The sequence below is a fragment of the Carettochelys insculpta genome, chromosome 14 (assembly GCF_033958435.1).
Source record: "Carettochelys insculpta isolate YL-2023 chromosome 14, ASM3395843v1, whole genome shotgun sequence".
Classification (NCBI taxonomy): domain Eukaryota; kingdom Metazoa; phylum Chordata; order Testudines; family Carettochelyidae; genus Carettochelys; species Carettochelys insculpta.
In genome coordinates, this window is record NC_134150.1 from 26,222,056 (window position 1) to 26,248,131 (window position 26,076).

General features: G+C 47.9%; 1 protein-coding gene across 3 annotated transcripts in view; it reads right to left on the reverse strand.

Annotated features, from left to right (window-relative positions):
• Positions 1–25,764, reverse strand: part of WTIP (WT1 interacting protein) — a 123,387-nt gene extending 97,623 nt beyond the window's left edge. For 2 of the 3 annotated variants that reach the window (XR_012647501.1, XM_075009009.1), the window contains exon 1: positions 24,245–25,764. Coding sequence is in view for 2 of the 3 variants with exons in the window: in XM_075009009.1 (XP_074865110.1) it covers positions 24,245–25,658 (1,414 nt within the window). In the remaining variant the exon portion in view is untranslated. Of the gene's footprint in view, positions 1–17,636; positions 17,773–24,244 lie in introns of all 3 variants that reach the window. The other variant, XM_075009011.1, reaches the window with a different exon arrangement.
• Between the last annotated feature and the right edge of the window lie 312 nt (positions 25,765–26,076).

Consider the following 26,076-nt stretch of genomic DNA (forward strand, 5'->3'; position numbering starts at 1 on the left):
CTACTGTTCACTTTGCAGAGAGGTGCTGGCAGGGGGCAGGTTTCTGAAAATGAATAGAAAATTAACTTGGTTGGGACAGTCTGAAAAAAGCCCCTTTCAGGAGCTCCCCCTACCCCTTCAACCAGCCAAGTCCTCTGTCCTGAGACAAGCTGCAGTGAAGGTGATCAGAACAGGGCTCTTCTTATTGTGGTCTGGCAAGGCCCCACAATAAGAAACAGCAGCAGAGCTATTCTGGACCTCTTAAACCTCAGGGTTGCTCTACCCTTTGTGGCCACTGAGCCTCCCAACCCAGGCTTGGCTAGTCAGGGGAGACACATGGTTGTGGATCACCACACCTCTCCCACTCCCAACAAAAAGCCCTTGGGTGGAAGTATTATAAAGCAAAAGACAAAGCAGGCCTTGGCCTGCCCTACTCAGTTATCATGCAGATCTCTGAGCACTAAATATCAACGAGTGTGCCAAGCCAAATTCTGCCAAGAACCCCTTTTGTGGGGGTTGCATTTGTTGGTCCTAAGATTCATGACCAAATCAAGCCCCACTCAGTTCTGGTTTGTACATTCTTATTATTGCAGTGTGTTCCTCCACCATCCCTATCAGTCACATTCTCCCCTGGTAAAAAATAGCTGGGAAGTTGGACACGAGGCACACGCCATCCTAGCAGTACAACCACCAGCTTCAAACACCTCTAATTGTCTATAGCTCTAAGAAATGATTGATAACAACCACCTTAACCTACTCGCACCAAGCTCTGTCCATGTCCCAGTGGAGTTTAAAATATGGACACACTGAACGAATTACTCCCCTGGACAGAAAAGAAATAAGGGGTAGTGGAAGGGGGACATACAGAACCCCTGATATATGGGAAAGGGAGGGAAGAATGAGAGGCACATGGATCCCCTAGCATGGTGGGAAGGGGACACAGAGCCCCTGGCATAAGGTGGAGTGAACATGGGCATGGGAGAAGACTGGAGGACAATGGAATGGGCGGAGGTGGTCATGGAGGGGCACAAAGACCTTGGGTATCACTGGGGGAATGAGGGGCTCTGGCATAAACTAAGAAACACAGACACCCTGGCACAAAGAAGGGGGGCTGTAGCATGTCCCTGACACACACGGGCATGGGAGGCATGAGCTTAGGGGAGATTGTGGGGTGGGGAAGGGGGAGAAAAAGAACTGGCAAAAGGCAAGAAGCTCCTGCTGAAAGCAATGAGCTCAACCTATTGATGCAAGGAAGCACTGACCCTCCAGCCTACAGTTGGGGACAGGGGGGAGGAGTTAGGCCCAGCTCTGCATAACGAATTCAGGCTCTGAACCTGCACTGAAATCCATAGTAGTTAGGAACCTACATGTTATGGGGATCCAGCCTTCGTAACCAACCAAACCACCACGGTAATGAGAACGTAAAAGAAAAGGAGACTTGCTGGCCTCTTCTGTCAACGGAGCCAGGCTGATTTACAGCTGCTCAGGACCCCCACCACTCAAACAAGCACCAAAGAGGGTGTTCATGGATCAAAGTGATCCTGGATTTCTCACGGGTGAGTCTTGCAAAGGGTGGTATGCAAATTCATCTCCTGTCAATTCTGCCAAGGCAGAGAACGATTAGAGAACTGAAAGCCAACAGCCAGTTTTGTACCTGCACTGAGACGGCACACAAATTTATTAACATAATTCTCTTATTTGGGATTTGGCTGTGTTAGGTGTGCAATAAATTTTAGGAAATTAATGTGTCTATCTGGTAACATACCAACTGTTCAGACAAAACTAAGCATAGCTTTTCCCACCACAGCATCAAAGCAGACTGACTTTACACCAGTTAACTCTGTACATTTAATAAGGTGTATAGCCACACACAGTGATGGAGCGTGCAGGCGTGGCAGAAAAAAGGTTAAAGATAAGATGGAAGCATGAGTAACTTATTTCCTGATCTCAGTAATAAAAAACACACACGTGCGCAGACTGACCCCAAAAATCTCACCAGTTCCCATGGCAGAAGAACAGTCGGTAATTAAGAAGGTCTGGGTTCACTTACCAATAAGAGCTACAGTTTCAAAATAAAAGTTTGATAAAGTCAGTACCTAGCGTGGAGTTTGTGGGATTGATTCTGTTCTCTGATAAAACAGTTTAGCATTGCCCAGAGTGGGAGCTTTGCTCAGGACGACTAATGTGACCATCTGTGTTTCCATTAAACTTATAGTTTAATTGTTGATTTTGCCCCTTTTTCCAGTATTTTAATGCACAAGTTGGACATCTATTTTTAGCACCACTTGGCTGAAATCTGTGCCTAGCACTTCAGAATGTCCACAATAAAAACTACAATTCCCTGAAGTGGTGCTGCAGGGACTCCAAACACACCTACCATCCACCAAAACATGCATGCAGTACTCTGATGCTTCAGAAACCGCACGTGTGAATGACTGGGTGTAAAGCAAATGTGCACAGATGAAAATTCAGCATCTGATGTACCCCAGGTAAGGGTGGGCCTGGTCAGTCGGGAAAAGTTACTCTGGTCCCAAGGGAGTAATGAGGCTCACATAAGATGAGAGACTGGGGAATGTGCTCACGACTCTTTCCACTCTAAACCAGATCCTGCATTCCTTGCACACCCCAACCTCCTCCCCAGGAGATTATAACTCAGACTAGGAGATCAGAGAAAACTGCAGGATCAGGCCCACAAAGGCATTAACGTTTGGTAGTGGACCGGTACAAAATGAACTGGTGGTGCCAACCCATTTCCCAGCAAACTCGTGTTAACATTATAACAGCCCCCATCTCAACCATTAAGGCTCACATCTTGTCCCTAGCAGAGGGGGTAGTGCAGGTAAGGTTTGGGCCAGCGGAAGGAAGACGGCAGAACAGAGGAGCTGCCTGCTCTATCACAGATTTCACAGTCACTGATCTGTAAAGGACTTGCTCAACACACCTGAAGTATATTTATTTACAGGACTGGTTGCTGGGCCCATGATACTTTATTCAACCATCACAGTGAGAATGAGGATAGCTCCTACTGACTAAACCAAGAGGAAGTGGGTGTCACTCCATCCCATAATACTCTGGGTAACTCCATTAACCCAGTCATGACCACTTCACTACACTCTAAATTGTATACTTCCTGAGAGCACACACAGACTCTGCAATGTTGAGCAACATTAGGGCTTCAATCATTAAAACAATACGAAAATGGAGGCTGTCCCTCTGTAGGGCTGCAAAGCAGCCACTTTTTGACGAAAAACACATTTAACATGCTTACAACACTCAACCTTCTAAAGGAGGAACTGAACCTGGGACCTCTGGCATTTAGCGCACGAGCCTCTACCACTTCAGCTAAAAGCCACTCAGCTCTCAGCTAAGGTTGTAGAGGAGAGACAGCCTGTTTCCACACTACTGTAGAAGACTGACCCATTTTCACACATGCACAAAATGGCACTTTCCAGCCTTAACTATGACCCTGAACGCCTGAGAAGCAGTGAGAAATGCTCTCGTTGACCTTCTTCCAAGACGACAGCCCTAGCAGTCGACTGCTTGTAAGTCAATTCAGCTACGCAACTGGAGTAGCCAAAATTGTGTATCAGTGGTCAACTTCTATACCTAGTACAGACATAGCCTCCTTCTCTCTGTAAGTGCTCCAAGTGCCCTTACATGGAACAGCGAACTACACCCAGTAAGTATGCATTATACTAACACACCCCATTTCCAATAAACTGCCGACTCACAGGCAGAGTGCAAGGTCACAGCTGTCAGTCACACCCGTGTACACCAGCAAAAGAACTAGCGAGTCCATCAGGTATCCGTGTGGAGCCTAGTCTGTACAAAAGCATTCTTCTATTGACTTAGCTTCTCTCTTGAAGAGAGGTGATTTCCCACAGTGACAGAAAAACTGCTTCCATCAGTGTAGGAAGGCTTTACACTACAGCCATGTACCTTAACTGTAGAGTGGACACACAGAAAAGCTGGGAGTTTTGCCTGATTACAGCCCTTGTGTACATATATGAATCAGTATTGTTACTGTAATGTTATTTTATATTAGCTCCAGTTGCAGAGCTGCTCATTTTGACAGTGCCCTTTCTATCAATTTGAGGAGTAAAACTGATCATTCACTTAAATTTTAAGATGCTCAGAATGGATTAGCAGTGATGTAAACAAGGCACGATTTGACACCACTATTAACCCAAATGGTTGGTTCTGCTGTACCATAGCAAGCCTCCTCTGGAAGTTGTACAGTAAAATGCAACACAAAATCTGTTGCGACACAGTCAGATGTGACTCCAGAAAAATGAGAAATTTCAACAGTTTTTCCCCACCCAGGCACTGAAGCTAAGCATCTCAGGCCCCAATCCTCATGTCACAGGTTTTACAACAGCATAATTCCACTGATTTAAACAGTTATTCTCAATGTACACAGCAATAACTTAAGAAGAGAACAACTCACACTGTCTGTGGTTTATATGAAGGGCTAGGTAATGCAAACCTCAGTTTCTAAGGATACCAACAGTATGTGCCTGCATATATTGTGGAAAAAATTAGATGCGGATTTCTCAGACCACTTCCAATTTTGGCATCTAATACACTTGCCTGTTGCAGAGCACTGCTTTAATCTGAAAAACATGGCCTTGATTAACGAATGGGCAGCACGCCATTTACGGGAAATTTTCATACAACTGCTTGGCAAGAAGGGCTGCTTGACAATTTGTCGTTCATTAAAACACCTCTTTCACATCTGAGCTGTTAGCTATGTCCCCATTCTGCACCTGAAGAGTGTGCAACAAAAGGTTAAAACCATGTCAACGGCTTCAGCTCTACAACAAGTATTTTCTGAAAGAAACAGACAGCAGCATTGACTCAAGCATTCACCTCTCCAACTTACTCCTGTGGAATAAGGAACATTTTTGTGCAACTGGGCCCAGCATAGGGTCAGAACCAAGTAGGCAGCTGCCCCCCAGGCCTGGTGTTTCAAAGGATCTCGCAGCTCCAGCCACCAGTGCTGCTACTTCTGAAATGCCACAGCACTACCGCTCTGGTTACATGTAGCTGGGGAGGGGAGACAGCACCAGGGTCTGGGTGGCACTGAGAGCTAACTGCCCTTGGCCCCGCCCTTCTGCTCTTGGTCCTGTCCCTCCAGGGCAGGGAGCCGTGACCTCATCCCACCTCTCTCCAGAGCCCGCAGTGGCTGTCCACGCCGCTGTGTGCAAGTCTAGGTTCCAATGCTGCTCTTCGAATGCGTTTTGCATCTTTCCGTTTTTCTTGGGTCCTTAAAGGGAAATGTACTATTCCAAGGGGCGAAGGGGAGAGTGATTTAATGAAGGAGTCTGCCTGCATTCGCTGAAGGAGCAAATCCTGCTGCTCCTGAAGTCAATGGCAAAAACAGCAGAGCAAGTAGCTAGATAGCAAACAGCCAGGTAAAAGTAAGCAGTGTCTCTTTGGAATCCAAAGACAATACTAGAGTATACTCTATATTTATCAAGGTATTCCTAAGGGTATGTCTACAGTGGAGCTGAGAAGTCATGTCAAGTTTCAGTAGCCATACCTGCTCTAGAACTGATCAAGCTAGGGCACTAAGAACAGAAGCCTAGTCCAGACAGCGCAAGCAGCAGGTAGTCACTACTGCTAGCAGAGATCTAGCAGCTTAGACAGGCTCTGTACTTGGGCCAGCTAGTCCCTCCGGCCACGGTGCTGTGGCTCTACACTTGTCTTTAGTACGGGAGCTGAAGCAGACCTAGCACAAGAACGTCTACCCAAGTTCTGCCAGCTCCACTTTAGCTGTTCCCTTAATCAGATCCTCTCAAGCTTCCACATCTCACCAGTTGCTGAGGGCAGGAATGTGCAGCATTTTGTAAGGGGGCACAGCACAATCAGCTCCCCCCACACCCTTCTGCAGCTTCTGCCGCCTCCCCATGCCTCTGATTTCTCCTGTGCAGCCACCACATTGCCAAATGAACACCCATCCCTCTTCACCGCTGGGCCAATCAGCATGAGAGAGGCTAAGTCAAGCAGTGAGACAGCCAGAGAATTCCTGGATTTAGAGGTCCTTCCCCCAAGCACCCCTCCTCCTTTGGGGCACTCCCTAGAGCCTCCTAACACCCCAACCCCTCATATCCCTTCCTGTGGTCCTCCCACAGGTTGGGGGAGGATCCCAGCTAATTGCAGGGCCAAAAAGGGAGGGGCACAACCTAAAATATCACCAGCGTAGTGGATATTCAAACCAACTCTGCACATACACAAATGGATCTCCCCAGGAATGCTATACAAGGAGCAAGAAGATGTGCCCATTAAAGGGTCCATTTTGTGTCTATTAACATCAGCAGCAAAGGTTTGTTGATTTCCACAGCACGGGATTGGTCTCCAAACCCCTAAATTCCTACCTTCCCAATCAGGAGGGACTGTGCAGATGTTCCTTTTGTTTTAGCAAACTAGCATTTTCCTGCAGCAATTCTGTGGAACTCGCCCATTCTGGTTCACTTCAAATGTGTTAAAAACTAGGGGCCAAATTCTGCTTCTATAGCAGTGCAATTCCACTGGCGTTCTGAGCAGAACTTGGCCCACCATTCCCAAGGTCTCCTCAAATACCTCTGTTTCAAATGCTGACAAAGCTGCAAGGTACATTTCAGACTGGATAAGACGTACACTGTGTTGCATAGCACCTTCCAGCGTTAAACCACAGAGCCGAACGTTCAGAATGCAGACTGTTATGCACAAAAGCTCCCTCAATTTTTCACAGGCATCTTCAGGTGCCAAACCCCAGATAGGCTAGTTAATGGAATGCTGTGTGCAAAGTGGCCTGGTTTGCATGTGGGAATGCAGTGTACTTGTACATACCGAATTTTTGTGCATACACCTGGGCTCAAATAATCGATGATTTACCTGAACGTCCCATTTTAATTTTGTTGTACCACAAAAACTGCCTGGACCATTTGGAACTGACACCATCTCCTGCTGATAAAATCACAGAATGCTAGGACTAAAAGGGACCTTGAGAGGTCAGAGTCCAACCCACTGCCCTCATGGCAGGAACAATTACTGTCTAGACCATCCTGATAGACACTTATGTAAGCTGTTCTTAAATATCTCTAGAGATGAGATTCCACAACCTCCCTTGGCAATTTATTCCAGTGTTTGACTATCTTGACAGTTAGGAACTTTTTCCTAATGTCCAACCTAAACCTCCCTTGCTGCAGTTTAAGCCTATTGCTTCTTGTTCTATCTTCAGAGGCCAAGAACAACAAGTTTTCTCCCTCCTCCTTATAACACCCTTCTAGATACCTGAAAACTGCTATTGTGTCCCCCCTCAATCTTCTTTTTTCCAAACTAAGCAAGCCCAATTCTTTCACCCTCTCTTCATAGGACATGTTTTCTAGACCTTTGATCATTCTCGTTGCTCTTTCCTGGACCCCTTCCAACTGTTCCACATCTTTCTTGAAATGTGGTGCGCAGAACTGGATACAATACTCCAACTGAGGCCTAACCAGTGCAGACTAGAGCAGAAGCATGACTTCTCGTGTCATGATGGGAACACAAGTTTAGGAGAAACCTTGCTACTGATGCTCCTTGAAGCAATGGAAGCCAAAATCCTCATGGAGAGAGATAAACCTCCTGAAAAATGGAGAAACTCAGTGGCACCATCCATTACCATACCATTTTAGTCCCTCTCCATGCTCAACCGATGTCATCAGAGCATTAAATAAGAACGCAAATGGGTTTGTAATAGAGGAGACCACACACATGATTCCAGAATGTAAGGAAGGGGAACCTTGTCTGGACTAGCAGGAAAAAAGGGTAGAGATGCCTTTAAAGTTCCTCCTTCACTTGACAATTGGGAAGAGGGTGGCTGGAAAGTATCTGGGAGGGGAAGGAGACAGGGTTTTGATCTGCTGGGGGCACTGGGCTCATTGCCCCATTTGGGACTAGAAAAGGATTTTTCCCCCTCACCGCCTCAATGGCCAGACCAGGAAGTGGTTTTCACCTTCCATGCAGCAGCTCCAAGACTCGTGACACATATGAGGAGCTGCAGTTCCAGACTGCATAACTCAGCATGCGTTAGCTGTCCAGTGCAGGAACTCGTTCAACAGGGCGCCCAGCTCCCCGGGAACTGGGACTGGAAGCAGGCTTATGGGAAGGCATCTCCTGAAGAGACTTGGGGATGGAATCAGATTTCCTAATGCCTGGGACAGTCAGGAGAGAATTCCCTGCTCACAGCTCTTACACCTTCAGCAGTGGGCTGGGACCAGCTGTAGATGCTGAGGGTGCGGCTGACAGCCTGCCAACAGATGGAAATGATTAAGGAAAGCATCACGACCTGCACTATGTGGATTACTGCCTGTCATTCCCAGACAAGCTGAATAAGAAAGCTGTGGCCTAATCAAGCCACATCCCTTGAATCTTGTCTCTTTCCAAGTGTCCAGGCAATTAAAGGATGAGTGTTTCTCATGCCCTCTCCATGGACAACAAGAAGCAGGATCGCATGAATCAGTGTGATGGTTAAACTGCCCACACCCCAAGGCTTCAAACTGTAGCTGGGGACAACTTCTCTGATTTTTGCCCCTCTTTAGTAACCATATCAAGAGAGAGGAAAGAGCTTGGTTTTCCCTTGACAGATTTTCTGCAATGAAAGCGTTTACCAATTAAGCAAAAAAGTTTGCAGGGCTACAAAACCATCTAAGAAAATACCCAATAGTTCAACTTTCCACAAAAATGGCAACATTTGCAAACTTTTGAACTGAAAATCTGACTTCTGGGTCCAAGCTATTAAAACAAAAGAAAGTAGGAGCCAGACATTACCTTGGACACTAACTGGCACATTAATCACAATAGCAATATTAATATACTTTGCATTTCCACAGTGCCCTCTATCTGTGGAGCTGAAAATATTTACAGACATGAGTGAATTAATCCACACAATTAATTAAGTGAATTAATCCACACAATTGCTGCTGTAATAAGCAAGATCGTCCCCAGTCAGATACTGCTGACACATGAAAAATCACAGGACCATGTTCTGGACCCCTTAATCTTGTCTATACTAGGAACTGGATCTGGTTTATCACTCCCACCAAATCTCAGCCCCACCTTTTGAAATGGTACTGAAAATGGCTTTGCCCGATCTACACTTAGCACTCTTCCCCGTTTTCAAAATAAATTCACAATAAATCATTTTCAGCAACAGATTAATTTTCTTAGAGACAGGGCTCCGAATGGTCTATTCATGTTTGACAAAACTGTTCTCTCTGCAATTAAAAAGCCCCTCGGTCACAGTTATCAACGAAATTGCAGCTAGTTATGTGTTGATAACTAATCTTGGTTTGCTTAAGGTGACCATATTTCCCTAGGCCAAATACAGGACACTTGGGCGGAGGGGCAGCTCCTCAAGCTGCCACTGCCCAGCAAGTGCACTTCCCTGGCTGCCCTATGCCACAGAGCACCAGACTGGAGCTGCAGCCCCATGGGGGTGCGCCTCGGTTGCAGGAGCAGTTGCCCTGCGGGAGGAGAGGGGGTTCACCGATGACTGCTGCTGCTGAGTGCCAGGAACAGGGCTGTAGCCCCATCAGTGTGGCTCAGCTTCCCAAAGCCACAGGGAGCTGAGAATGAGGCTGCAGCCTCATTGGTGAGGCTCACAGCTTCCTTCTCCCCAAGATGCAGGGAGCCCAAACAGGGCTGCAGCCCTACCTTGAAAGCGGGGTGGGAGGGAAGGATAGGGTCTCCCTGACTAGAGGGGAAGCTGCTGAGGCACCAGATCCCATTAAAATCTTAAAAAGGATGGAGAGGCCCATACAACCCCTGCATCAATACACCCTGCCTTACTAACCCTCTCCTGCTACTGCCTGTACACATGGCCGCTGAGTACATGTGCCACATGCTCTCCGGCCAGCAGCTGTGGCTGCGCTGACTGGAGGGGGGTGGGCAGCTCAGTAGGGGGCATAAACATGGGATAATTACTCCCTTTATTAAAGCAAGTGGGGATGCCTTCCTGGCGCTGGGAACGTGAGACTCTTCCGGCCAAAACAGGACAGATGGTCACCCTAAGTTTGCTCCCGGTTCAGACAGGCTAGTCAGGACTTGCTTATTAGCTGCATCCATATTTAATTACAGACAATATGAATGTTTCATATAATCAGATATTTATCAACTGAGACTGTTTAGGAATAAAGATAAATACAGTAGTTTGTGGTTGATCACTAAATGAAACCACATTAATGGTTGGTATTTTTCCCTTATGAGTCATAGGGGCTTTTCTAAAAGTTTGCTGGCATGCATCAGTGGTGACAGTGATTTAATAAAATCATTCCAAAAGAAATCTGGGACTAGGCTGCAGAAGTGAAATTTTAGAGTAGGAAGAGAATGCAGTGCTTACTGAACTGCAAAGAATTAATATGGACTGTCCTGTTAAGCTGTAGTCATATTTCAGATGATCAGCAAAGCACCACTAGTTATGCTGATCAATTAAAACAAAGGATGACAGGGTTAAGTCAACTGTAGCAAAGATGTAGCATGCACTGCAGAAGGAACACCTGCTGAAATGCAGAAACGAACACTAGAAAAGGGGTGTGTGCGTGTCCGTGTGTGTGTGGTGTTTGTTTTTTTGTTTTAAATGAGATGGCATTCATCTTAAACTTGCACTTCTCCCTGGAAAGCTTGGTATAAGATGCCTAGTTATTAATGTTGGCAGCCAAATTCCCTATTAGTTTGAAAGCATAAGCATGGAACTGTATCCACAAAACAAAACTGAGTAAAATTCTGGCCCTTTGACCTCATTGCAGGACCAGACAGTGCAAAACCTCTGACAGGAGTGGGGCATTGGGGGGAGCCCCATTGTAGACAAAAAACACGCAAGACAAGGCCAGAAATCAGGAAGACAGATGGTGCTAAGGGTCTGAGGAACAAGGATCTTGAGTGTCTAATTCACAATTAACAATATGGTTGGTTTCAAACTTCTCTCCATGAATTTGCCACCAAAAGATCAGCTTCCTCATAAAAGCTGACTATTAAGATTCCCCCCCACACACACATTTGGCTCTCTCACATAACACTGAAGAGTCTAATGTGGAGCCATTTTGCTCAGCGGCAATTGGCCTGGTAAGTCATGTGCATTCTTTCTGCTTCACCAATTGGATAAGTGTGCCATGGCCTTTGGCCCAAATGCTGACATTTCCTTCTCAACATTTGGGTTGCTCAGAGATCTGATGGAAAGGGTCACACAGGGCAAGTCCATCTCAAAATTCAATCACATACTCCTGGACACCTGTTTGTATCTCACGTATCTACTTGAAATTATTAGAAAGTCTTTAAGTCTGTCAGGATTTGATGTGTGATCCCATTCCCACAAAAGTCAATAGAAGTTCTGTTATTGACTTCAAAAAAGGAGCAAACTCACGACCTTCGGGTATTTCCAAAGGGTGCCATATCACACAGGTTTTAGGTACCTATTTCCTGTTAGAACTTGAACATTTCAAGACATTAATTGCAGTGCTCAGACATGAAAGGCAACTGCATTTGTAAGCTACTAACAACATTAAAGTTGCCAACCATTTCAGTGAATTCCTTGAAGTTGTTTCAGATTTGCTCAGCATAAATTTACTGCCAATTCTAGTCACAAGATGTTTTTTGTTCAGGGTTTGGTATAAATCAAATACTGGATTATATCATTCAATAGCATTCATTCTCTTCAGCCACAAATTAATAAGTGGTATTGGACCCAAATTAATTCAGGAGGCAGAACTGTTACATCATTAAACGCTATAAAATAAAACATGTGCTCTGAAGGACCATAACCGCAATTTACTGAAAGATCTACTCGAATAGCGCTATTCCACATTTTCCTGATAAGACATGGAATGTCAGAAGAAAAAAAATGTCTCGGGTTTACTCCACAGGAAAAAAGATGGCAGCCTTGAACATCAGATTCATACCCACACAGCCTACTTTCTCATCCTACAATAAAAGGTCAGAATCTCAACCCAGCACAATGTTCCCCAGGAAATCAATCCAACCAACTTAAAGACAGGGACTTGCAGAGAAGGAGGGGATGGTGAATGAAACATAAGACAATATCTTTGTTGCAATGTGGACCAGATGCTCTCAAGTAGTCCTTTCATACCTTTTGGGATGTCAGCTTGTTACTAGGCCAAGTTCTGAACTCCCTGTTGACTCAGGCAAAACTCCAGCTCAAGCACATGGGAGTTTTACCCAGGTAAATTTCACATTTTTGGCTCACTGCCACTATAATTTGATTTTTGTTTGCACAAACCTTTTAGAAACTTGAAAATGAAAATATGTCTTCTCCTGCCCAAATTGTCATTTTATTATTTGACAAACTTGGGGGAGGGTTTAATAGCAGTTGAAATCCATATGGCTATTTATTTCTCTGTTCTTAAGTATGGACATCAATTATAGTAGCACAGCACTGAATATAGGGTCTGTCAATTATGGGCTGCTGCAGAACCATAGAGGGGAACAATTTTTTTTTTTTAAAATGCAGACCATACATTAAAAACTAGCTATTGTTTCTGAAAGGAGAAATGAGAAATCTGGGAAAGGATTTCCCTATCATCAGCTTTATTCACACAGTAAATATAGTCAGACAGTGATTCTTTCATGCAGAGCTAACTCCCGCTCTTCAACACACAGCTAGGCACTGCCACGTAGTTCATAAAACGATTTACTCCTAATGCGTGTGAATTCTGAATGGGTGGTGGGTCATTTAACACCACACTGGTCATATGCCCCGACATATTTCTGAGGAGACTCAAGCATAGAGAGACTATACTAACAGCTGCCAACAGGAGTTAAACTCAGATGGAAAAATTCCTGACTCTGAATCTTTCAGCTATTAAAATATTTTGTAAAAGTGTAAATTTTTGTTTTTTTGTTTTTGTTTTTGCTTTTGCTTTTGGGATTTTTTTGGACGGTTAGAGAAAGAGAAGCCTGCTACGTGTTTGGTTAGGTTTAGATTTAAAAAAAAAAACCCACAGAAAATGCTAGAGAAAAGTTGAAAGTTACATCCAGGATTTTGCCTTTTTCCTCCCTGCCCCCCGAAGTCAGCTAGGAGCAGAACATAAAAACCTAGTTTCCAACAAGTGATGTCCTAGAGGGGAAAGATCTAGAGAACGACTCAATGTTTAATACACAAAAACCTGTCACTTCAGAAATCTCAACATAGTAGTTCCAAAGTAAAGCAAAGCAATCTGATGCATGGACTGCTCTTCAGCCTTCAAAAACTCGTTCCTGTCTGCAGCTACTAAGTCTCAATGACAAGCAGAAACCACTCTCACTATACATACATATTTCAAGTATACAGACTGTACCTCTAAACGCTGTGATCTTCTGGTGCGGCAACATCTGTGATCCAGCAGGACTATGGATATTGCTGGACTAGCGAACCTTGGGTTAGATTCTGTGACGGGGACCATGGCTGGAGCCCTAGGTGGCAGCAGCAGAGCCATGGAGGTGCAGCTGGCGCTGGAGCCCAAGGTGGTGGCAGTGGGGCTGCAGCTGGTACAAGAGCCCTTGGCAGTGGGGCTGTGGCAGTGGGACCAGAGGCTGTAGTTAGTAATAGTAGGGCTGGTGGCAGAGAGCTGCAGTGGACAGCAATCCAGGCTGGGCTGGATGTAAGGGGCTCAAGCCGGAGCCAGATTCAGGGCAGATGTGGGCTGCGGACTGGGGGGCAGGGGACCTCTCTTGCTCTGCCAAATCTTCCCATTTGGGGCCAGTAAGATCCCCAGTATGGCAGACATGGGAGGTCCAACCTGTAAATGAAAATCTTTAATTCATATCTACAGGCCTGACTGGCTCAGTCTCATCCCTCTGACGCACGGTCTGCATCATCACATGGCTTAGAAAATCAACTATGATTTTCAGAGACGTGCACTGGTAGATTTTCCAAACCATATGGCAATACCAGAGGGTGGCTGTAAATTAATAGGAGACTGACTGCAGTGTGGCAGCTCACATACCCATAAAAAGCTAGTCACAGTTAGCTGCACTGAATTCAAATCCCAGGATCAGAAGCCCTGTCTAACTTGGCACTTTTAAAACGTCTAAGTATGTCTTAGAAGTAGCCAGGGCCCTGTGTAAGCAAATCAAATCCACTCAAAACATAAATCATGCAGTCAGTGAGTTAGGAAACTGTGCTCAGACTATCCTGGGGTATAGGGAGGCAGAAACCTGACCAGGGTTCTGACTCCAACACAGTTTCAGTCAACTACTGTTCAGGAAAAAGGACCAGACATCTCCAAGCCATGGGGCACAGATACACTAAAATTACACAACTAACTAAGTTTTACTACTAGTGTACACAGAGCTTTTAAAAACGGTTGTGGGTAGACTTTCCTAAAGCTTTCATCACTAGTATCCTAGTTCTTCACAAATGCTAATCAATTAAGTCTCACAATGCCCCCTTGATGAAGGGAATTATCACCATTTTACAGACGGGGAACTGAGGCACAGAGATGGAATGATTTAGGCAAAGGTCACACAGAAAACCTGTGGCAGAGCTATAAAACGGACCCTAGAGCTCCTGCAGACTGTTCCAGTGCCTTCACTACAGGACACCTAACTGGTATTCACTAACTACCCAGGTAAGTTCCTTGAAACAGATCTACTCAGGAAGGGAGCTCCAAGCCCTACTTTAGGGCCCATCTTTTGTTGCCTCCATAAAGAAAACAACTGATAAATCTGACCATGCCTGATAAACTGGCTCCTGGAAGAGAAGAGATATTCACTCTCTCATGGCTCTTGCAGTAGTGATAGTGGGTCTCTGACAATCACCCACTGATGCAGCTTCTTCTTCCCCATCCATCCTCCTTTTTTTGGGTGTCTCTCCATTAAGCAGATCCAGCATTTGACTCCACTGCTGCCAGCTTTGCAAGCAGTGCCAGTGTGAAACTGACATGACTCTGGTCCATCAGTATCCACAGGATTTCCAATAGCTGCAGTGAAACACCTTCATTTTGCTGCAATTTAATAAAGCTAAGAACAGCCCAGAGGTGCTGGCAGAGGCTCTTACATTAGGAAGGTTGTTATTGTTGCCATAATGTCCCAACACTCTTTTAAAGGAATGCTTAGATCATGAAGACATTGGTGCCACTCATCTGGTACCTTCCTATTCAAATTGGTTTGGGTGAAAAAAAGCGCCTCAGATGTTTTGTTTTCTGCATTGGTCCAAATAGGAAACATAATATTTTATGAATAAAGGTAAGTAATCGAACCTGTAAAGTAATATTTTAGCAGAAGTGTTCCATGTACCTAGAGAAGCCTTTTGCCCAGTCCCTCAAGCTGCAAACTTTAAATTTCATTCTGATTTACAAAGTGGGTTCGTAAGTGACAAACATGTGGGCCTGGTTATCACTATCAGTTTCAACCTACTCTCCACTTATGCAGGTGTGCTTTCTTTACACAAAATACCTGTGAAAAGAAAATGTGTCCAGTCCACTCCTGCATTCTCCTCCTCCCTCAACTTCATTATGTTGGTGATGGTGCTTTCCCAGTTAATCACTGCATCCATATACCTCTGCACATTTGCTAATTAATCATGCAGCATTCTGGCTAGGTATCTAGTGGTACAATGTTCCATCATGCAGTCCAATGCACTGGAATTTCTCAAGCTCTTTTGCTGGAATGTACAAGAACTGTGGGACATGTGGGTCACACTATCCAACTCCAATTCTTCCCCTGCCACCCTATATTTCATCCAAATTTTCCCCGTGCTGTCTGACAGCACAGGGAACACACTGCTGAGCGCAGTAATCTGGACAGTTCCAAGCAGCGGGGCTGACAACCACCATGGAGCGTTTTATTTGCACATGTCTTGGCAGAAACACCATGGCTCTGACCAGCTTCAAGTGCAGCACAGCTGTAGGTAGGAGGAGCAGGAAGGCAAAAATCAAGCAGTTACTTCTACAGGACATTGATCTGAAGCAGTTCAGTCAGTGGAGCCCCATTTCCAGACATGGTCAACTTGAAGACCCTGGTGAGTTGGACAAGTGATGCAGAACTGTGATGATCAGCAGTAGGAGAACATCAACACCAAAGGTTACTTGCCTACAGATCCATGCAGGGCTCACCCCACAGCTGGAGTGGCAGAACACCAAGATGGGAGTCCTCCTCAGCATGTTGCTAGTACCACCTGACAACCTCACACCCTGAAATATTACTGGCTAGCTGCCGCTAAGGTTGGCAGCAGTAGATCAAATATCAGAATTGCTGTCATGGACATTTGTGATGCCCTGGGGAAGGTGTTGCTGGGCTGGGTCATAAAGCTTAGCAATCGACAGCAGGTTAGTGATGGCTTTGCATGGATGAGGTTATCAGTGGGACACATGACTATTCTTTTCTCCCTCACACCAGCCCAAACACCATCAACAGGGAGAAGTGTTTCTCCATTGCATTGCAAGACCTGACTGACCACAGTGGAAGGTTCACCAGTATTTACATGAATGCTAGAAAGGACCTCCATGGATCCAGCCTCTTTAAACAACCAGGCCAGAACGGGCAAGGGACTTTTTACTCCCCCAACCACTATGGACATTAATGGAGTAATGATTCTTCTCATCACTTTGGGGGAGACACCCTATCTTCTGATTCCTAGGCAGATGAACCCTGAACAAGTGAAATGAACAACAGTCACAGAACAAGAGTGGAGCACTTGCTCAGAAGACCGCAAGATAGCACAGCATGACAAGTCTGGTTGATTCCTCCTATTCTGTGCTCCCCAGGATACACCAGAGAGGGTTTCTCCAGCTAATGTCCAAAGGGGGCCTTAGGCTCTTACTCTGAAGTCAGCTGCAAGTAATGAAAGTGCTAACAAAGGCAATTACTGAAATAGGATGGTGTATCCAATTTTATTAGGACCTGATGCTGTGGGGAGAAGGGATGGTCTACAAATGATGAAAATTTCATTCTGAATGCCCCCAAGCTGAGTGATACCAAAAACAGTCATTGAGTTTTCCCCTAGCACAGATTACAAATAAGGTTGCTTGAATTAACAAACTTCAGACTAATGAAAGTGGTACATGCCCAAATGTAGAATGCTCACAAAATCCCTCAGGTGAGGTGCAGTAAACCGCTCTTCCTGGGGTTGGATTGCTCAGAGACAGGCCTGAAATATGGCTTACTGAAAGAGGTTGTAGGATGGCGTGTTCTCCCCAGTTTGCATATCATAGCTGAGAAGGGTGCTACACTCAACTTTTGTAACAAAAAATGCTCCCACACAGCAGTCACCTCTGCATTGTGTCCCTGTCAAGGCCGACAACCCCCATTTGGACTGCTCCTGGAAACCATCCCTCCACAGCTCTGTGCTGGGACACAGTTACTAGTTCCTGGAACATTTCCTCTCCTCCTTCCTCGCAACCTCCCCTTTCTTCCAAAGTTTGTCAGCCTCTCAGCAGGGCCATGGAAATCAAGGAAACCAGAAAGAGCACAAGGACTTATTGTCCCAAGCCTTGTCTCCTTGCCAACGATCACAAAATGTTGCTTCCCCCACAATTTTGGAATGCCATTCCCCACTCCAGGGGAGGGGGGATTCACTACAAGGTGGTTAGATATTTTCCAGATTACGTCCCCTTTGTGCGGGACCTGTGTATGATATTCTGGGGACTGTAGTGGTTTAGGTGGGCACAGCACAACAGAAGACATGTTAGTAATTGCATACATACCCCTGCAGGCTGTCCAGGAGTTGGAGGATGTCTTCAGAGGCAAATCCACAGGAGACACAGAAGGGTCTTGTTCAAAAGACAATGGCAAGTCAGGAAGATATGCAGTGTGGCTCTTTGCCAGGATGGTGTCCCCCATCTGGAGCAGGCGAGGAAGGGAAATGGTAGCTACAGTCAGTCCCAGGGGAGCTGCATTGCCTCGCAATGCATGTGCCAAAAAATCAAAGCTACATCTTAAGTTCTCTTATGACACTAGCAGATCCCCATAAAGTGCACAGCAAAATAAACAGAAATCTGCAGTAATTGTTCTGAATCCAAGAGTGTCAAATACGCAGGACTGCCCTGTACCGCCTTTGCCTTTGGAAGCATTTGTGAAGCCTGAGCTGGGCTCAAGTTAACCACAAGCAGAGGGTATTTACAGAACTGGGAAGCAAATTACTTCTTATCTTGCCCTTTTCTTTTTCAGCATCTGCCGCTGCAGTAAGTCAGCCCCTAGGCAATGCCCCCTACACTGCTGCTCTTTTGGGTGGGGAAGGGAAGGGACAGCAGGAAACACACAGAAGGGAAGACGTGTGAGCAGCAAGCCCTTTGGGAAGGATGCATGGAGGCAAGTGTGGCTGATGAGTAGAATCTGGTATGGCCAGGAGCTAAAAGTGCTTTGGATCTCCAGCACAGAGGCCATGCTGAGCACAGTGTGTGAGTGAAAGGGTTAAAAGATGCTTAGGAGGAGGGCTCTAGTCCCACCTAAGATGGGAGCAGACACTCAGTGCCCAGGGGAAAAAAGTACAGGTTGCACCTCCCAAAACTGGAATTCTGTGGTCTGTCAAGACCATGGATGTTACTGGATCAGACAGCCCTGGCTGGAAGGCTACTAGGAGAAGGGTGGGTGGCTGGAGCCCTGCCAGGCAGGAGCCCAGAGACTGCAGGAGGGGTGGCAGTGGCCCTGTGCCGGAGAGGCCAGGGCCTGCATCCCTAGAGTCAGCAGTCTGGCCAGGGATGAAGCCTGGTCACTGTGAGGCCAGCAGCTGGGGCCACATCCAACAACCTGACCACATCCAGGGTATGGGACATAGGCACCAGTCCAGCAGAGGGCAGGGGTTGGCCACAGGTAAGGGAGATGCTGGGCCTCAAGGTGGGGAAGGGGCTGAGGCAAGGGACCAGCGGGTGCAAAGCCAGGAAGCAGGGAGAGGCAGCAGGCTTACAGGTGGAAGCAGAGGTAGGGGACCTCGGTCAGGCAATTCCCTCCTACAGGAAAGGCCAGGTGTGGAGCGTGCCAGACAAGGGAGATGCAACCTGCAGTTTAAATCCCCCTCTGCTATGTGCTGTATTACATGGCACCACTGAGCAAGTCCCCCAGCAGCATTTTCAGGCTGGCCAATAAGCTAGGCCCCCCACAGAGCAGTTTGTCTCGCTCTCTGCAGGGGGTTCTTATGTAATCCCCGAACTGGACAGGTCACACAGCTTGTCTGTCCAGTAAAACCTGCTGCCTTATCAGAGCCCAGGGTCTGTGCAGGATCCAGGGTGCTTGCCATTCCATCTGTGGTGCCTCCTGGAAAACCAGCTGCCACGTAACTCTTGAGCACAGTGGCAGCACTGCTTGCAAAAATGTGTTGCAGCTCCATGGAGTACGAGCAGGTAGTGGGAGCATTACCAGAACGGCTGCTCTTGTCTTTGCTTCTAGTTCTTCTCCCAGAGTTCCAAGCAAAGGAGCCCAGCTTTGGGCATGCCCTTTTCCTCCTTCACTATGACACGGTCTTGCACATGTCCACAGTTCTGGAGACTGATGGGATTGGACACACCTCTCCCAGGAGGGCAAGCAAGTCCAGGAGCTCTGCAATCATCCATGAGGAAGCTCCCAGGCATAGCTGTTACAGCATGGACGTGACTCTGGAAGTAAGAGCTCACCATTACCTGATATTGAGAAGGGGCACACCTGATGGAATACCAGCATGGAACCATAGAGAGGTGCCATCTGGACAAGATGACCTCAGAGAAGTGGTGTCCAAACAAGTACACAGACAGACCAGTCTAGATGAGAAACAGTGCAATGTGACAAACCAGAAGCAGAATCATGGAATTGCAAGAGCCTTAAAGCAAAGTCACTGCAAAGTGGAGTTACTTCTGTTCCAAAAAAAGATTACCTAACCCAGCTGTGAAAGATGCCAAAAAGTCACTTTAAAAAAAAGGCTGGGTGCAGACAAGGTAAATCAAAGATATTTCTGTGTAAAATCCCTGTGTAGTCAAGCCTTTATTTGGAAGGGAGATTATAACAACTGGTATGGAAAGATACCAAAATTAGCAATGTCACAACATATAAACCTACTTTATTTAATAACTGAGACTTATCCAGTTAATGAGCATTAGACCATTTGCTCTGTTTCTTGGGCTATAAGGATTAACATTTTCATTTTCTACAGGTAAAATTACTGCATGCCAAAATACTGCAGTGGTATGAAAGTCTTCTGGGCTAATGTGACAATTACTTATGGGGTGCTCCTTTTGCGTACAGAGGCTATGGTGACTTGGGAGCCAGGCCTTTAAGTTCATTTATAGGAGAAGGTCAGACCCTTAGTGCTACATGAATGCAGTAGTGCATTTGTATTACCTTCTATTTACTATCCATTAGTGCTATGAGAGGCTTCCAAAGATCACCCAAGCAGTATGCAAGTGACTTGTCACTATGTCAGAAGAGGGACCACTTCCTGCCCCATCACAGAGCTTCTTGCAGGTCCCAGTTCTCTCTTTTCATACTTTAGTCACATAAAGATGGTGCCTAACCCTGAATCATTCACTCAGGCAAAACCCACAATTCACCTCAAGGTGTGCTTGGACTCTGAGAAAAGTGCAGGACCAAGAATATAAAGTTCTAGTAAAAACAACAGTAATGTAATTAAAATAATACCTGCTATGGAACACTGGGAGTCTCTGCTCTATTGTCACAATCCTTATCTGGAGGTGAGGCCTGGTTGACAGAAACACTTCTGCGTACCAGTGTACTAGGCAAAGTCTGCTGGGACAGCTGCACACTCCCCCCAGATATGAATTTCTAAGTAATGGAAGCAGGACATTCTTAATAGAGGGTCCAAGACTCTGCAACATGCTTCTCTCTTCTGGCTAACAGAGATGCAGTCTTTTGATCTTTAGATTATAATGTAAGGTATTGCTGTAGAAATGGGATGGGGAACCTTTTTAAAAAAGTATGACGTGCGTGTGCGGGAGCAGTATCACAAGCCACACAAGCAAAAAGCAAAACAAGCAGTCCTGTGGCACCTTAGAGACTAACCAGTTTGTTAGGGCATGAGCTTTCGTGGGTAAAACCTGCTTCACCAGAAGAGTGGACATGGAAATTGCTATACATACTCTGGATTCTGTAAAGGAAAAATAAAAGGAAGTTACCTGTCATTAGTCAGACCAGGTAATGAAGTAAATTAAGCATGTTATGAGTGGGATACATCCAACTTAATCTGCTTAACTAACTGGTCCTACTAAGGAGAGGTAACCTCCATTTTTTCCTGCTATATACACCCTGGATTCTGTGATTTGGAGTGGAAATTATTTGATGAAGTGGGTTTAACCTATAAAAGCTGAGAGACTAACACATTTATTAAGTCATAAGAGGCCTCAGGACTGCCTGTTACTTTTGAAGTTGCAGACTAACCCCCTCAGTCAAAAAAAAAATTAAATTTAGTTGGTTTTTTTTTTGTTTTGTCTTCTCACACACTCCATCCACCCACCCACCCAAGTGGCTGGGGAGGCTCAGGGCTTCTCCCTGCAGCTGAGCGAGCTATAATTCTCAGCTCCAGCCTTGTGGGGGGCACCAAAGCTCAGGGCTTCCAGCACTCACAGAGCATGTGTTTTGGAGAAAGGAGACTTGCCTTGGGCCTGATGAAATTAAGCAACAGTCAGATCCAGTCTACAGGTCAGAGGCTTCCCACCCGTGCTGTAGAATGTACAGCCACCTAGCAACAGCTGTGATAGGCAAATCCTTACAAACTAAAACATTATGTAATAGAGCATCCATTACACAAACACCCTTCCATATGCCCTGTGCCAGTCATGGCCTCCCCTCTAGCCTCACCCACTTACTCCATGTCACTTCACTGCATTCTGCAGCCTTCCACCACAAGGATGCTTGTAGAGTGCCAGGCCTACCAGGCAAACATTCTGTGCTCCGAAAGCACACGAGTGCTCGCATTTCCACTGAAATGTGCAAGGTGCACATTACTTCCTGTAGTTGGATTGTTAAGTATCCCTGGAAGCCAGGCCGTGAAGTTATGAGTCATCAGACCAGAGATGGGAGGTTCCATATAACTATAGAGTAAATAACCATCTGTTCTCCTACCCATCTTCGTGTCCTACAGGTGTCTCTTAACCTACTTCCTACTGCTCACCCTCCTGTTTCACCAGCATGAAAATTTCTATTTAATAAAGTTTGAGTTGAAGAATCTCAGAGCAATATACTTTTAAACAGCATAAACATATGTGCAAGATGGGGCCTTCCTGCTGCTCTATGGGACATTCCCTCAACTACCACAACTGCCCCTCTCTGGTCTTCTTCTGTGCAGCCAGCACCTCTTTGGCAGATCCTGCAAACCCATGGGAATTGACAACTCATTTTTTGCAGATACAGATATAAGTTTTGCATCTAGAACCCTGCAAATCTGCAGATAACCACTTCATATCCACAGGTATTGGCATCCATGGATGTGGATATCCACAGCTCATTTTTGCAGATGCGGCTACAAATTTTGTACCCACTTAGGGCTCAGCTCATTGGCACTCTGACCTCTTGCACAGAGGTGACCAGGAATGACTCTCTTGCAGTTCTTCCTCTCCCTTGGAACATTATCACACAATCCAACACTGTGATGAGTTTGGGTTTTTTAATCCATTAAAATACAGAGCGCAGTCCGCAGAAAATTCACATGAGCTAAGAAGAACAAAGCTATAGGTAAAGCCTGCCTCCCCTCAGCACCCAGCCTGAGTGAAAGGGTTAGGCACTGAGGGGAAACCTTCCCCACCAAGACTGCAGAGTCTGTCTCACTGCTCCACAGTGCTGCATCACACTGTATCCACTTGCCTTTCCCTGCCCCAGCCCCAAGTTGCTGCTCTATACAGAGAAACAGGGCACGCTCAGCAGAACTGGGATCTCAGCCGCAGGAGCACATGCTGTCTACAAGACCTTCCCAAATCCTCTCCCCCAGCCTCACCTGCCACTTGGCTGCACTGGAAATCCCCAGCACCTGTAGAGAATGGGACACTATTTGCACACTCTGTAGTTGTCTTTCAAATGCAAATATCTTGGCCATTTCTTTTCACTTAAAAAATACCAAACGGGCTTAACTTACACCACAGACTAACTGCAAAATGCATTCATTTGTTTGCCAGGGGCAGTTATTGTTCAGAAAGAAACACCAAGAATAAAGAAGATACACAGGCAGCCTGATTTAGCTGCAGCCAGGGTCTCATCACCCCAGCAGCTCTGCCTAGGTGCAAATACCAGCTGTGACAGACTTGTGTGCTGTGAAGAGCCAAGCAAGCCTCACAGGTCAGAATAAAGTGGCCAAAATAAATACCTGACAATCTCTGAACTTGAATCAGGACAAAGATTTTACTGAACCACGTCCCAAAACTGACTACTCTGGTTTGCTCAGTGGTTATAAAAACAGTAAATAGGGTAGCAAGGCCACAGACTTCAAACTTCTTTTTTTCAAGTCACATTAACATATATGCTAAGTCAAATAGCCCTGAAAAGATCAGTTTATAATAAGACGACAATGAACTGTTTCCTACCAAACTATACTAGCCAAACAAGCAGGTGCTTCAATAATGCATTATGCATTGTTTCAAACAAAAACCAGATTTTTGACAGAGGAATGGGGTAAAAAAAGCCTCTTTTCTTAAAAAAAAAAAGCACTGATCTAGTCTAAGTGGTGGAACAGAGCAGGAGAAATACAACCTAAGGCCACAAGGATATCCTTAAGGAAATTTTTATTTTTGAATTGGTTCTTTAGCTCCTGACTAAGCCAGACTAACAGGTTCTCCCATTGAAATAACGAGGCCACAGAATGGCCATCAATGTTAGTGACCTTTTTCCTCAAGGTAAAACAGTTTGTAAAACTCAAGTTTTACAAGGGATCATTTACCACACTGAATCTTACAGACGAAAGCATCTAATGGTAAATCAGCTGGTTAAACAGTAAGGGCATTACTAGATTTCACACCCAACTCCCATGCCTGTTGGGAATACAGACAGCAAGCCAACTCTAAACCACTTCCACTCACTGCATGGGACAGAAAGAAAAACTATTTGCACACCTGCTGGGGACTGTGGCACTAGCAGTGCTCCCCTTAGCAGTGCTGCCTCTGATTTTTTACCACCCACGTGAGGAATAAAGTTTGTTGTGCACACCAAGGCATGTGCAGGTGTGCACCAGCTCAGAAACAGAGGCTGGTGGGTGGCTGAGAGCGCTCTGCTAATCAGCTATGGGGCACCTGAACTTCTCTTGGGTAGCAGCCCAAGCACTTGGCTCACAGGGAAGGAAGACTGCCCCCTACCCACAGCCACCTAGGCCAGGCCACATGGGGGGAAACAAGAGGATGACACTTACCAAAATACTCCTTTTTCATGTGCATCTCCAGCTCCTTCTCCAGCTCCAGCGTCAAGGCTTCCAGCCTCCTCTCGGCCTGGCTGGGGCCGCTCTCCCTGGACGGTGTGACCTGATAGGGAAGCTTGAATTTGGGCGCTGAGGCAGACCCTTTGGTTGGGCTGTAGGCGTAGGGCGCCAGCACCCCAGACGAGGCGTCAGGGGGGCTGGAAGCAGCAGGATGCTGCTGCTCGCGCCTGGCATACGCTTCCCCCTGCTCCTGCACCGGGTGCTCCTCCTGGACACCGGGCCCCAGCAGGGAGGAGCGGGGCGAGGGCATCTGGAGCTCCGGGTAAGCGCTCATGGAGCCCCGCGAGCTCCGGGAGCTCTGGCTAGAGATGCTGGACCGCGGGCTGATCACAGCCGGGTGGCCGTTCCCCCCCGGCCCGGCCCGCCCGTCCTGGCTGCAGAGGCTGGCCCGGGGGCTGAGCAGGGCGAGCCCGTGGCCGCCTGGCCCCTCCGGCTCGGCGTTCCCCGGCGGGCCGTAGCGCGAGTCCGAGTAGCTGGAGCGGGGGCTGGCCGTGCACGAGTACTGGCTGGCGGTGCTGGAGCGGGGGCTGACGTGCCGCTGGTCGTAGCCCATGCTGATGCCGCTGGTGCGGTTGCTGCTGGGCTTGCTGCCGCCGTCCGAGCTGGTCAGGCTGGCGCGGGGGCTGGAGTGCTTGCTGGTGTCGCTGGCCGTGCTGGCGTAGCTGGAGCGGGGGCTGACCGCGCTGCCTTCGTAGGGCCCCAGGCTGGGGAACTTGTCCGGGCCGGGCCCCACCAGGCTGCCCCGGGGGCTGGGGAACTTGTCCGGGCCGGGCCCCACCAGGCTGCCCCGGGGGCTGGGGAACTTGTCGTAGCCGAGGACGCCGCTGCTGCTCAGACTGGCTCGCGGGCTGGCGTAGCGGCCGGGCTCGGGGCAGGCGGCGGCCAGGCTGGCCCGCGGGCTGGCCGCGCTGTACTTGCCCTCGGGCCCGGCGTGGGCTCGGCCGCCCGGCGGCCCCGGGTAGGAGCCCGGCTTGGGCCCGTAGCCGCCCTCGGAGGAGTAGCGCCGGCTCTTGTCGGCGAAGCCGCCGTAACAGGGCAGCGCCACCTCGGAGCGGGCGCACGGCGCCTCCTCGCAGCAGCCCGGCTCGGGGCCGCCCCCCCGGCCGTTCGCCCAGCGCAGCTGCGGGGCGGCCGCCGCCTGCGGCGCTCGGGGGGCGTCTCCCGGCGGGGCCGGGCTGCCGTTCACCTTCCTGCCCCGGGGCTCCGCCGGCGGGGGGCCGGGCAGGGCCCGGGGGGGTTCGTCCAGCCCCGGCTCCCTGCGGCCGCGGCACAGCCCGTCCGGGCGCGCCTCGCACAGGGCCAGCCCGGCCCGCAGCTGCCCGGCCACGTCCTCCTCGTAGCGCGCCATGCAGGGAGCTGAGCTGAGCCGAACCGCGGGGGAAGCGCTGCAGGCGCGGCACCAGCTCCGGCCCGCTCACATGGCGACTCCCGCCCGGCGCGCGGCGGAGGGACGCGCCTCTCGCGCTGCCCGCCCTTAAATAAGTTGCCGGGCCGGGCAATGGCGCGCGGCGCGGAGGAATTCGCGGCCCCGGGGGCTGCTCGGCCGCCTCCTGCCCGCGCCGCTGCGCCGGACCCAGCGCCAGGGCCCGGCTCGGAGCGGGGGGGGACCTGCGGCGGCCGGGGGCGGTGCGGCGCGGGGGGCGCTGCCGGGGCCGGGCGGGGGAGGGACTCCTTTGCGCGGGGCAGGAATGCGAGGAAGGAGACGGGCGCTGCGTCCCGCTGGAATGTGGCTGATGCTGGAGCCAAACAATGATTCTCCCCCAGTC